We start from the raw sequence: 13,784 nt of genomic DNA, 5'->3' as shown, positions 1-13,784 counted from the left end.
GGTAGGGCCATAAATTATAAAAAAATAAAATTATATTATATCTTAAATACTAAAAACAATAAATAAGACCACTGTAATCTGTATCATTGAGTCCCATTAACCGGCATTAAATCACCTAAAATACTGTATAAACCAAGCGTATTTTTAATTTATTTTGTTTCTTTGAAATTCATGTACAGTGGATGTACTGTACTATCTCGAAAAGAATCCCATGCTATCTTGATTTTCGAGGCTACTTTTGCAAACTAAAGAGGGGGCTTCAATTCGAGATGGGCTTTTCTAGAGATTAAGCCTTTGGGCTTCAATTCGAGGCCTTTACGGTAGTCGGATTATAAATAACTGGAAACAGTAGTAGTACTGACTCGATTATTGTGACTATATATACTCTAAGCTTTCAAACAAGAGAGCTCGGAGCACTGTGTTTGATTTGATTTGAGTTTATTCGGAAAATCATTGCACAAAAATTACATCGAAACTTTGGTAAAGGAAAAAAAAAGGAAATAGGCCTAATAAAAAATGAATATCAAAATAGAAAGCGTATTGGGATTTTCCAAGATAACCCAATAGAGCCTGAAGGGTCTATTTCCATTGGGGTCCAATGTAAAATTGATCTATATTATACTATTTTACATTTACTATAATATACTATTTTAATCTTAAAGTTACTGAAGGTGATAAAGCTTATACCTCCTTCATAATAACTATATCAACATAATTAATTGAAATACATTCTTATATACAATAGTAAATTTACATTATACCGGTACTCAATGCTATAATTAAAGTACTGAAGGTGATGTTTATCGTTTAATCTGATGTAAACTTAATTACTGAAAGCCATATGATTATGGCAGAACGACTTTCTTAAAAAGTGCTCTCCGTGTAAGGGATTGACGTTCCATGATATATCTTGGATAACTTTATCTTCGTTTCATAATTGAAAACAAAAATAGTTTTAGGTCATTGTTAGGCCTACATTATGAGCCTTAATATTCTTTTCTAATAGGCCTATGAATCTAGGCCCAGGCAATTATTTAATCTTTCAAAGAAAAAAATGGGATCCAGTCAACTAGCCCCCGGCAAAGTCGTACCTTGCAATCTCGCCCCTTACAAACTCACCCCTTGACACCATCCCCCCCCCCCAATTCCACACAGTTCCACCCTACAACTCGTATCTTAACAATCTCGTCCTTTAACAAACTTTCACCCTACAAACTCGGCACTAACAAACTCGGCACTAACAAACTCGCCAGTGGGGTCCTTCTGGTGGTGATTGGGCAGTACACCGGGCCACGAGCGTACTTGTATATAGGGTCTGTGGTACTGCGTTCTTTAACGTGCACATCCGAGAATTGTAGCGATGGGAATTGAACAGGGGACCGAGAGATCTCCACGGTTCAGCGCACACACAGCGGCTACCACCAGATTAGCCGACTGAGCTAAGCTGCTCTGTCAACTGCTGAGCAATCTGCTCTCTCACTGAGCTAACTTATCTCTCTCACTGAGCTAAACTGCTCTCTCGTGCCTATCAGTACCGTACCTATAGGCCTATTAAAATAATTTCTTTAAACACTCCCTTCAATGTCTTAGAATACTTATTTGTACAACATTTCCCACCGGAGTACGAACGTGATCAAATAATATATGTTAGGGTTTTTATAATTAAAGATATTTGTTATGCGACAATTAATAGGGCCTAATCTTTAATAATGGCTGTACAATTACCATAAAGTCAATTTATGATGTGCGCCCTCTACACTGTTTTATTAAATCACTAGCACGGTATTGTTTTGAAAAATTGGTCGCTTATTTTTTACGTCAATTTAAAATGATTTTAATCAACTAAGAACCTGATGTAAACAAAGAAACTATTATGTATTTGAGATTGTAAAGTTGTGTAATATAGTTGTCGTGTATCCTCAAATTCGTTCATAGTTTATATTATCGCATGATTTTAACAATTTAGCCCTACAAATATATATAAGTACCGTAATTAACATACCGAGCATACCTATGTAACATAATTATATTAAATAATATAGAATATTGTATCATCATGAATAAACAAAGAGGCTTTCAAAGTAGTATAGACCTATTCAAATTAACATTTTATAATTTATATAAAAGTAATAATGCCATTTGCGGCCCAAAACGTTATGGTAATAAATATCAAATAAAATTTTAAGTTAAAATTAATAGTAAATACACCACAATTAAAATAATAGGCCTATTCCTTAACAAAAAGGGAAAAAATCTTTTTGGAATACTGTCTGCAATCACGATATATGAAATAAGCACTAATAGTATACTATGATGTAATGTTGTTCATGACATTGATTTTACTACAGTACTGGCGAAAAGTATTTGTCATCGCGGATACATTTTTAGTTTATAATAAACCTAATGATGTGTCAGCGTTTCTCCGTTTCTCTAGACTCAATCAAGAACGCGGAAGGTAGGGGATATGTCAGCTTCCTAACTTCAACTGCTGTACGTAACAGGTCACAACTTCACAAGACACACTAACAAACTTAACTTGTTAAAGGCGGGAGAAGTACATACTTGTTGGATTTAAAGTAATGACAACATAATCAAGAAGGATTAAAATTTGGATTCTGAAAAAGTCCTCGGAATTTTTGTTTTGAACACATGGTAGCAGGTAAGAATTGAAGCAGTAGTGTAGGTTGGTTTACACTTACTGTACATGAGTTATCAAGAGTTTTAAATCTGTTCGATATATATTATAACGTGATATGTTGCAGCAGCTGAAGTTGGTTCACTCGAGATTTGCCATTATTCGAAGCTGTAGTTGGCACACACTAATGTGAAACGTGTATTCAGGAGTTAAAATATACTCACACTTCATATTTGCTGGCTTGCGATGAAACAGCAGTTAAAAGTTGGCTCACTTGAAATAAAGAGATCCGTTTGTAGCAGCCGTCGCCTCACTTATTAATAATGTTGAATATATGTAAGCAGCAGAGGTCTTATTTTATCAATGTGAATTCTGTTGCATCAGAGAAAAGATGGCTCTCACATAATAATAAAAGTTGAAAGTTTCACGCTTTGTGTGATGTACAGTGGGTAAAAAAAATAGCTCAGTCATAAATTGTGAGACGAAGCAACAGGAATGTACAATTTGCAGCAGTTATGTTGTTGACTATGTGCGATTTGCAAGCCAACCCCCACCCCAACCCCCGCCAAAAAAAATCTGTCAACGATTATATCAAAAATAATATAGACGGGAAAATAAATAGAACATATAAATTTGCGTATTTGAACTTTTAGGAGGGTTTATGTCTAGAGTTTAGTTAATAACAGTAGGCTTACAGGCCTAATGAAACTGGCAGACACCTCGGAGTGTTGTTGATTAAAAAATTATTATAATATGTAAAAGGCGCTAGACTGAATGTTATAATAAGCTGATTTGGAAAATATATAAGGCCTAGTCCAGTCATTGTGAGTGATTCCGAAAAATATATTGTGGTTGGATAAAAATGTCCATGTTTTGGTGTTCATTTAGGGCACATTTTCCAGACGTCGTAACTCTCACTTGATATTGGTCACATGATATATTAATTATTATTAAGGATATACAATAACATCCGTACATACGTTTATATTATTCTTTGCATTGTTTTCTGTGTATTGTATATGGCTATGTTTATAACTGTTTGATCATTATCTGATCCTGTCCATTCTCTCTTCTCGCTTCTCATTGACCTCAGGATGAATTCATTTTACTTCGTTTTTTTATATCTTATTATCATGCCTATTTACTGTATAAGATAAGTTATTTAAAGGTTTCCCTTCCGTTGCTAGTTTTGCGTTTAATCATGTTGGCATAGGCCTACGTTTTATGTTGCACTCTTGTGTCGTATTTTCATTGGCATTGTCAGAGTTCCTCTGATCAGAATAGACTAGTTAGCGAATTTAAGTTAATTTAGAACTCTTGGGCTGGCAAAAATGATACTTTTTACGTAGGCTAGTGTTAAGCTATACTGTCCCTCTTGAAATTACAATACAACAGCTGCCTTGACCACGAGTCGTCTTGACTACGAATTATGACAGGATCTAGATTAGGGTTTAGAGCTTGTTGTTTTTTTAAGCAGAAGTTAACTTAATTGTTAGGTGTGTAGGGCGCCTAACAAAATTATCACAGGCTGTAGCCCTTTGCTGAAGCGTCGGTGTCAGGAGATATTAGCTTCTGGCGTTTTTTTCAATTGGACTAGATAAAATTAAACTATACAAACTCTAAATGAAACGGAAATTAGTATTTCTTTTCACTAACGACCTTTTTAAGAAGAAAGTGATTTGACTGTTGGTGAGAACGACTTGATGAGTCATTTAGCCTAATGTATGAAATCAGTCGTCAGCTAAGGTGACAGGGTCATCGAAAATTCAATCCATTTTAGTTTTAGATGTGCTAAAAAAGTTTTGTCCCTTGGACTTTTGGGTAGTTCGCATTTCATGGCATTTTCATGAAATCTTCAGGTGTGGATTATTTTTGTTTTATTAATCTCCCGAGGAGGCCACTAATTGCTAGTATTTGTGATTTTTTTAATCTCTGATGAGCCTGTAGGATTCGTGAGTCTTCTTTTAATCTCTGTAGGAGGGTGCTGATTGCTGAAACGAGGCTGAAATATTAGGATTGCCGTTATAAAGATGTAGTCGGCTATTACAATCTTGAAAAAGAGTTTATTGTCAATCTGTAATTTTATGGTAATAACATTATTAATAATAATAACGATAATAATAATAATAATAATAATAATAATAATAATAATAATTAAATATTATCGTTATTGTTTTCTCGTTGAGCCGATTGACGATGGGTCAATTCAATATAAAAATATTTTCTAGTATGGCTTGCGTAGGGCATACACTTAGGCCTTTACATTACGTTCTTAATTAATTGGTTAGAAGGGCCAAATTATTTTTAGAGTTGATCTGGCTGGCTAAAGATAATCTCTGCCGATTGAAAGCAATCGTTATACATCTTGGTGGAGATTCTTTTTTTTATTTGCAATTTTAAATTATAGGGGCCTACTTTTAAATTGTACTAGGTCTATACCAGCGGTCATGACCCAAAATTGGGTCGCGAGAAATTTCTGTGTGAATATGTCATTAGTTTAATAATAGTCAGTCAAAATACAAAAAGTTTTCAGGATGTACACAGTACGCATGTGTCTGTCTGATACACCAACTTTTTATTACCCCTGTAAAATAAGAATCGCAGTGAAACAGAACAAGGAACACAAATGTTTTTTGTTTTTTTTTCTCTTTTGTGGGTTCATCCCACTTTTATTCGTCAATTCAGTAGTACAATTTACCGCATGTATCGCTCATCAACATCAATATTTTACATCATATAAAAATAGAGTTATGGTATAAAAGAGATTCCTTTACATGTACAATTTTAATAATTTGATTTTTGGAAACAAAGAATTAAAACCATTTTCTCATATTTTTCTGTGTTAAAAAAAGTGTAAAGAGCGACCTATGGTTCCACTTGTTAAGATTTTTTAAAACGTTAGCTTTATAAACACTGTATAAACTGACCGAAAACAGGTAATCAACAGCAATATTTCCCGTACCTAAAACAATGTTTTTAAACACAAAAGTTGGGGTGATGCTAATACTGTATGACTTGAAAGGAGGCTATTGACGAAACACATATGATTAGAACAAAACAAAGAGACAGAACTTGGCGGCATATAGAGTCCTGTATGACTTGAATTATTGCAGGACACTCGAAATGTATTTTTATAAGCATTCTTCTTTGGTTCACAGCTGTTTATATCATGTAAAATAGTAGGCTTACAAATGTTATTGACGATGAAACTAATAGACGTGTTTGCAAAATAACCCAAATTTACGGTAATATGCGATAATTGTGTTTTTGTGATAAAAATGTTTTCATAAACACTTTTATCACAAAATGTTCACGTAAGTTTGGGAAAAATTACACCTAAACCTAAATTTAAATGTGTTTACCTCTAATTACCTTTATGATTTAAAAAATAGGCTTCTTCTCTACCACATGCATCAGACTCTGTAATCCTTTTAGGTGTTAACATGTCTATGATAAAGTTTTTATCTTCCCCTGGGCTGCTATGTTAAATTTATCAGAGCTAATAAGAATACCGTACTAATCTTGGGAGTCTGTTTTATAGTTCTGTGTACAGGGTTTAATTTTAGATCTGAGTCGGGTAACCCCTAAATCACTTTTGGCTTGTTTGAAGCACACAGTGAAGAATAGAACTACGGAATGTACCGGTACCCAAAAAAATTTAATTATTATTATTATTATTATTATTATTATTATTATTATTATTATTATTATTATTATTATTATTATTATTTATATTTGTACTAAATTTTCACCCACAACGACGCAATCACAAGCAAATTTCCATTATAGTAATATTAATAAAGTGAGTCCATTCATGCTGTAGATTGGCATACCTATTGTACCTTTATACCCGTGTCACTTCCTTGCAAATGTACACTTAAGGTAGAAATAAATTGATTTGCTAAACTCTGTAATCATAAGTCAGTATTAGTTGAAATGTATTGTAATATGTAATATATCATCGGCACGATCAATGGTGTTTTTACCTTCCCCCATAAAATCTTTCCTCCGACACATTCAACTCAAAACAAAGCTAAATGATAATAAATTTATAATCAATACGGTCTGTGTGCGATTTGAAAAAACCTTCGCGTTCACAAGCTGACCTTATAGAGTCGCGGAAATGAGATAGAGCTTTTCAACCTTAGGTCATGTGCTCCCGGTTTTCTATTCGTCTCTGATGTTGTGTATAAATCGTAGGGGATGCCTATATGGTTGAGGGTATGTATGCCTATATTTTATGGAGAAAATTATAATAATATTTTGATCAGCGTTCCCAGTCACAGAAAGCCGATCTAATTTTTGTTCAGACTACAAATTCAATTAGCCAACAATAACTTAGGAAATCGAAGATGATGTCAGAGTCAGTCGTAAATACGTCTATAGGTGAATTTGCATATTTTTACGATTTATTTAAGGATCTCGCGGGAAAATCGAACGATGGACGAAGATGATTCTTAATGAGTCATTAATTTACGGATGTAGGGCTCACCACCGTCATGGCCACAAGTTTGTGTAATACTTAAGAAAACGAACAACACCCGTAAAGATAATATAACTTTCATTGCATGACAACCCATCAACTACTTATATTGTCACGAGAGACTGGAGATAGGCGGGTGTGCCTACCGGGGCCCAGGCCCCATTGTCATTTTTTTTTAAAGTAGTATAATACAATGTCATTAACTTTGGACAATTACTATATAATCGCTTAAATTAAATACATAAAGGGTCGTAGCTTCTTGGGCTTCAGATCTCAGATCTTCACTTTGGCCTGCCACCCGACCCCGCTGGGCTTACTGACGGTTCAAGACCTCGCCATATTGATTTTCAGCAGCTGAACAGGGGCTGATCTCACCAGTGTCCTGCAAACAATCTGTAAAGTAAATGTTAGTCTGCAGTAGAGTTCCTATAGGAAAAAGGTTTATTCAGAATTAAATTAGGCCTACGTAAATTGAAAACAGTCACATTCTACCAATCTGAACAAGAATAGAGATATTTTGTATCATCATTAAGTTCCGTTTATATAAGAAAACTTTATTGACCAACAAAAGGAAACTCGTTAAATTCGTTGAAATAATTATTATTACAACAATTTGCCCTTTACATATTATCCATGTAAACAAATAAATGAGAAATCATTGGATGATTACTTACCTAGTGACTTAAAGCAAAACAATGTAAGATGAAGCAGTAGGCTCATTTATAATTGGACCCTTTCGAAATGTCATTCAAACTTAACTAACCAATCATACGTCTACACAGTCGTTAATGGTGGGACGTACCCTGGCAACAATAAATGGGCGTGGCTTGGAAAGGCACATTAGGTCTGATTTTGCGAAACATCACAAATATATCGTATATTACGTACCGTATTTCACTACTTCACTTGTCTTTATTCAGAGTTGTAAGATGAAGATACAGGCCTGGTCGTAACCGAGAAAATTGGTGGGTGGGGTATCTATGATCTATGGTTCAAACAAACCCCCTTTTCGAGCGAATCCCATCTGATAAACCAAACCATCCGCACCACTTGAATCAAAAACTCAAAAATAAAAATGATTTAGCGGTAAGGTATTTTTCTCAACAAGAGGTATTTCCTTGACTCCTCTGGACTTCCGTCTCTCTTGTTATGGGCCTGCCATAAGCCTAAAATCATTCTAAACACTACTACTCGGCCTTTATGATTTCTTTCCAATAGCGTAAGCTCATTCTCTTACGCCATCATAATTGGGTTGAACAAAAATTGAGGTGGTTTGTAACGGCAAATGCTGTCAATTTGAATATGAATTGTAAATACAGAAAACCCCTCCCTTGGGACACCTCTATTAAGGGGACACTGCTTTTAAAGGGGACATTTTTTCAGCCACGAAACGAGGAAAAGTATATCCAAACCCTATTCAAGGGACACCCCTACTAAAAGGACACTTTTTTTGGTCCCGAAGGTGTCCTCTTACCTTGGTTCTACTGTGTATTGCCAGATCCATTCTCATTATTTGATTGGGTCCTGTGTTAGTATCTGATTTGTATGCAATATGAAACCCTTTATTATTTTATATTTTTATTAAGATATTTGTCCCTGGTGAGAGATAGGGAGTCACGGGTTCCCACTGATTTTTACCTAACTATAAGCTATATGCATTGCTGGGTGGCTCGGATGATTCAACCGTGGTTGAAAGTTTAGTCACAAATCCTTTATATAGGGTATATAGGGGTCTGTGGTTTAGTGTAATCGTTTTAAGGGGTACAAACCTACTTCCCGATAGTGGAATCTGTGGTGAAGCAGACTTCCGCGACATTAATAGACCTTCATTCATTTCCCCAATCAAAAGTGTAGGCCCACGATCAGATACTTAGAAGGACTTGCCAAATTCTATTCCATGGGGAATGAAAAATAGTTTCCAAGGATGACAAAAGCAAACAAGTTTGCATTCATAAATTATCTCAATATATTGTATCCTTGGGGAAATAGTGATTTGTAAGGACTTTTTTTTAACAAGTGGAGCTGAGGAAATGAAATAAGTCTTAAGATCAAGGAGAATTGTCTTATTAAAAGGTAGGCTTGTATCTAATAAAAATAATAGGCCTATAAAGTTTTTAACATTAACATTATAGGATACATCAACAGTAAAACGTGTGTTGTTTTATTTTTTACTTGCATTGAGCCTGCTATTGCAAACTATTGTTGTAATTTACATGTATTTTACTATGGAAGTTCATTAATTTAAGATATGCAAAGATACCGTATCAATTAAATGGAGGAATGATATTCTATTAATTGTAAGGAAAAAGCTACATTAACTTACCGTACTTAAATAGGCCTATATAAAATATAGCAATTAAAATGTTAAATCATATTTTTTTAGTTCCACAAATATTACCGTATTTATTATAATAAAAACGTCAACTTCAAAATAAATTATTATTATTATATTTTTAATTTATATTTTATTTTTTATCATTTGTATAATGTTACTTTAGAAAGTGTGATATGGAATTTGTAAAATTTCATTTTTGTCAAAATGTGTGCATATATATGTATATATATATATAATAGGCCTATAATATAAACTTTAACTAAAATAAATTATTATTATATTTTTTCAATTTGTATTTTATTTTTTTTTATCATTTGTGTAATGTTAATTTGGAAAGTGTGATATGGAATTTGTAAAATTTCATTTTTGTCAAAATGTGTGCATTCCAATAGGTTGCACCTCGATATGAAAGGCTACGAATTTTTTGGTTTATGAATAAATAAATAAATAGGCCTATATAATAAATAGGCAATTGCTATAGATTTCCAACGAGATATGCGCAGAAGCATCGATGATACACAAAACATAGTAGTCTTATGAGTGATTTTACAAATAAGTACACATTAGTGAAGTCAACAACCGAAAATTTATAAATATATTTTGGAAGGAAATAGTTAATTGATATGTGTCCGTTACATCGGTTGGGTTTTGTCTTATCTCTCATGCGCGTTTCACAAACGTGGATCGCCTCTGTTATCTCATCTACTGGATGAAGGCTCCTCGTGGTCAGCTCGCGTGTCGAACTAACATAATGAGACCGTGGGTGCACTATGAACAAAAAGCGCAATCAGATTTTAGAGAGGCATAATTGCGGGCGTAACTCAACAACAGGGCGTCAGCAACGGCTTTTTGGCTCATGTCGGAAATGACAGCCATACATACAAATGTTGTCATAAGTTACTCTATTACCGCACTTCCAACCACTACTAATGTTTCAATCAGCACGCTAATTCTACTCTGCTATTTTAAACTATTTTTTGACAAAGTCCTCATTCATCCTTATACACTGGGCCTACTGACAATAATATGTCTATTACAAAAGTAAAAGAGCTAATGTTGAATTAGGCCTAGGAGTGTCTAGCACGAAGGAATATAATGCTGACAATGAAATTACAAAAACTTTTAAAGATGACTTTTCTTTAAAAGAAATTGCAACTCATTGTTTTCCTTTTATAGGGTTTAACAGTGGTATGACAATATTTATATTCCTGATGATGTTTATATAGTTATTAGTTCACACTAAAAAGCTTGCATAAACAATAAATAATGATCCTATGAAATTAGTGGCTATGGTATATCGTCTTTATTGAAATAGTGTCAATAAAACTGAACTGACCAATCAGAATAGACCAACTAATACGCGTACATTTGATAGTTTTAGGCCTGTTTAAAAGACCGTCGTAAAGATGCCCGGTTAATCTTACTTTTAAAATTATCAATGGACTGGTTTCATTTCATAATGTCACTATTGAATTTAACAGGGGTCCCACTCATCAAGTGCCCACAAAATCAAAACAGTCAGAGCTAACACAGAAATACACCGCCATTCCTGTGATTTGAACAGGGGTAGCGCCAGCGGAGGCCGGGGACCAGGCAGTGATGGCGCCAGCGGGGGTGGGGCAGGGTGACATTTCCCCCTCCGTTGGACAGGACTGGACCCCCTGTCGTCCGACGCATGATTCATGCTAGGCGTCGAATAAAAAAAATAAAAAAATAATAAATTGCTTATCCAAATAACGTTATTTTGACTGCCAATCCCTAATACTGTATTGTGGTTTAAAATCATCTTTTGGATCATAGGCTACTAAGCCCAGGGGCGGATTTAGAGGGAGGGGGGCCGGCCCGGCCCCGGCTCCCCCTTTGGGAGGTTAAAAAAAAGAAAAAAGAAAGAAAAAAAGGAAGGAAAAGAAAAAAATGATAGCCCAGAACGCCTCAAATGTTATTTTCGGGCGTCTAGAACACCAAAATTTCGCGGGGGCATGCGGACCCCCTAGGGCATTGTTGTTTCGATCGGCCCAAATTTCGGCCCCCTTTCGGCCCCCCTTTTGGACATCTCTGGATCCGCCCCTGAAGCCATACAAACTCTTGCAGTGAAACCTAAAATGGAGTTTTTATTCTGGGCCGTCGACCGAGGCTTCGACGTCAGCCCCTTGGCTCGGACCCCTCTGTCGGACATGTAGGACCCCTTGTCGCCCCTGGGCCAGGGCCCCGTCGGAAAGAATTCGTGAAGAAAAAACACAATTCGTCGGGGAAAAAATGATATGTATGTTCTACATATTAGTAGACTCAAAAATCGATTAAATAAGCATTTGAAACCCCTAAATTGTAATACTTTTCGAGGGCTTCGGCCCTTGGAACACTTTCGAGAGATTTTAAACGACGGCGGACCATGCCCACTATTTTCTGTCAGGGACCTTGGACTCCCCCACCCAGGGAAAAATCTTGGCGCTATTACTGGTATTAAAGTATGAAGTTGATAGTTTGGTAAACCCAAGAAGGTATTGTATTGAAAAAAAAACCTAATAGCGAAAATATAATCCAATGCAAAAGCTGACAGCAAGGTCATCAACTTGCCTTATAAGGATCGTTAATATTATCATTCTAATAATGTATGGGAACGCACTGTCAATGCCATTGCCTATATCCTGAATTAGCCATATACCAGTAACAATATCGACAATGTAATTCTTTTCTAGAGCATAACTATGCATCCACAAGTAGGCCTATGCAAAATCCGTGGCGTTTTGAGCAGCAGTGGTGTTTGGGGAGAGCGGGGAGAGGACAAGGCAATCCACTTACAAGAAAAACAAATCTTATGTAATTTTTCAGATTAGGAAACTCTAAACCTTGGTTAAATATCTTTTAAATCCATAGTTGGGGGAGTTTCTGGGGCTTCTCCGTAATGGCGTCGTCGACATACCTCACCCGTCGGGCAAATCAAATCGGGCGCCACCACTGGTCTGAATTAACCAGTACTGTAATTGGTAAATTAAACATGACGTGTCACCATACAAGCCACGCATTTAGCAACTACCCATATTTGGATGTTTGTGAAATGTTTTATTTTATTACAAAAAGCAAATTAGACGCTTATTTTCTCAATTTCAGGTTTTGTCATCGCTCGAAAAGGGCAACCATTTCCAAGAGTCTAAGAGACACAATATAGCTGCGCAATGGACAGTGCACCAAATGAAGATGGCAAATCGGTGCCCACAGACTCTTCGGAGACTAGTCCAAAAAAAGCGAACGCACCCACTGGAAATAGTAAGTTAACATTATTTGTCACTAGAACCTATACAATGAAAAACAATGAGTCTTATGTTTCCTAATCATATAGTTTGTTTCATTTATAATGCAATAAATTAATTAATATACACTTTTGACTTAATTGAGACATTGATGTTTATTTGTACTAATTTTTCGGTAGCACCTGCTACCTTCATCAGCGTACGAGCATCTAAAGATATATAATGCAATAAATTAATTAATATACCCTTATTTTATTTCTTTTTTTAAATCAAATATAAATAAGATAGGTAATTATCAAATATATATATATATCTAAAGGCAAAAATTATGATGGTAGGACGACATTAACATGTTTATTAGGATCGGACGGATGACAAAGGCAAGAAGAGTCAACTTTGTTGAAATCTTGGATTGTTGCCTTGCAGAAATGGATTGAATGTGGCTAATGACGCCAATCAGTATAAATTATAGACTCTACTATTTAGATCAGGCGTCTTTTGTTGGAATGAACGTTAATAAGGACTATATATGCCTACTATACTTGCCCATGAAATATACTTATATGAATTATATTTCTTGAATGTGTGGGATAATTTAATTATCAGTCAATATTGATACAATATTTTGTACGTCATATCATATTTATCATTTATTCTATATACCTTTGTATTTATTGAATGACAACGACAAGCATTATTACCATTCCAGTACTTAATTCCTGGTGATGAACGAACGTTTAAAATAGAGAACCACATTTACCAGTTAACAGTTAAATTGCAACATTATAATTTAACTGTTAACAACATTTTACACTAATAACAGTTAAGTTGAAAATTTTGATGTTCCAACAAAATGAGGAAGTACATTTCAAAAATGATTTTTCTTTTTAAATTTTATAAGAAACAATACATCTTTAATCTCTTCTAAGGGGAAGGCATTACCTTTAATACATTCAAAATTAATAATAAAGTAGTAAATTAAGACACTTATATCAAGTTTAAAATTAATATGACAAGGAACTTCGCTGTACAGAAGAAAACATTTATGGTGTAGTTATGACTACAATTAAGATATGAACCAGG

General features: G+C 34.8%; 1 protein-coding gene across 1 annotated transcript in view; it reads left to right on the top strand.

Moving 5' to 3' along the window:
* Positions 1–2,455: 2,455 nt before the first annotated feature.
* LOC117120683 (DC-STAMP domain-containing protein 2-like) overlaps positions 2,456–13,784 on the top strand; it is a 29,232-nt gene continuing 17,903 nt past the window's right edge. The window contains exons 1-2 of the mRNA XM_033265715.1: positions 2,456–2,659; positions 12,562–12,717. Of these exons, the coding sequence (XP_033121606.1) occupies positions 12,627–12,717 (91 nt within the window). The 5' untranslated portion in view covers positions 2,456–2,659; positions 12,562–12,626. The remainder of the gene's footprint in view (positions 2,660–12,561; positions 12,718–13,784) is intronic.

The sequence above is a fragment of the Anneissia japonica genome, unplaced genomic scaffold (genome assembly GCF_011630105.1).
Source record: "Anneissia japonica isolate Jap-2015-1 unplaced genomic scaffold, ASM1163010v1 scaffold288009_len375886_cov190, whole genome shotgun sequence".
In the NCBI taxonomy this organism is placed as follows: Eukaryota; Metazoa; Echinodermata; class Crinoidea; order Comatulida; family Comatulidae; genus Anneissia; species Anneissia japonica.
This window is presented reverse-complemented; position numbering and strand designations above follow the sequence as displayed.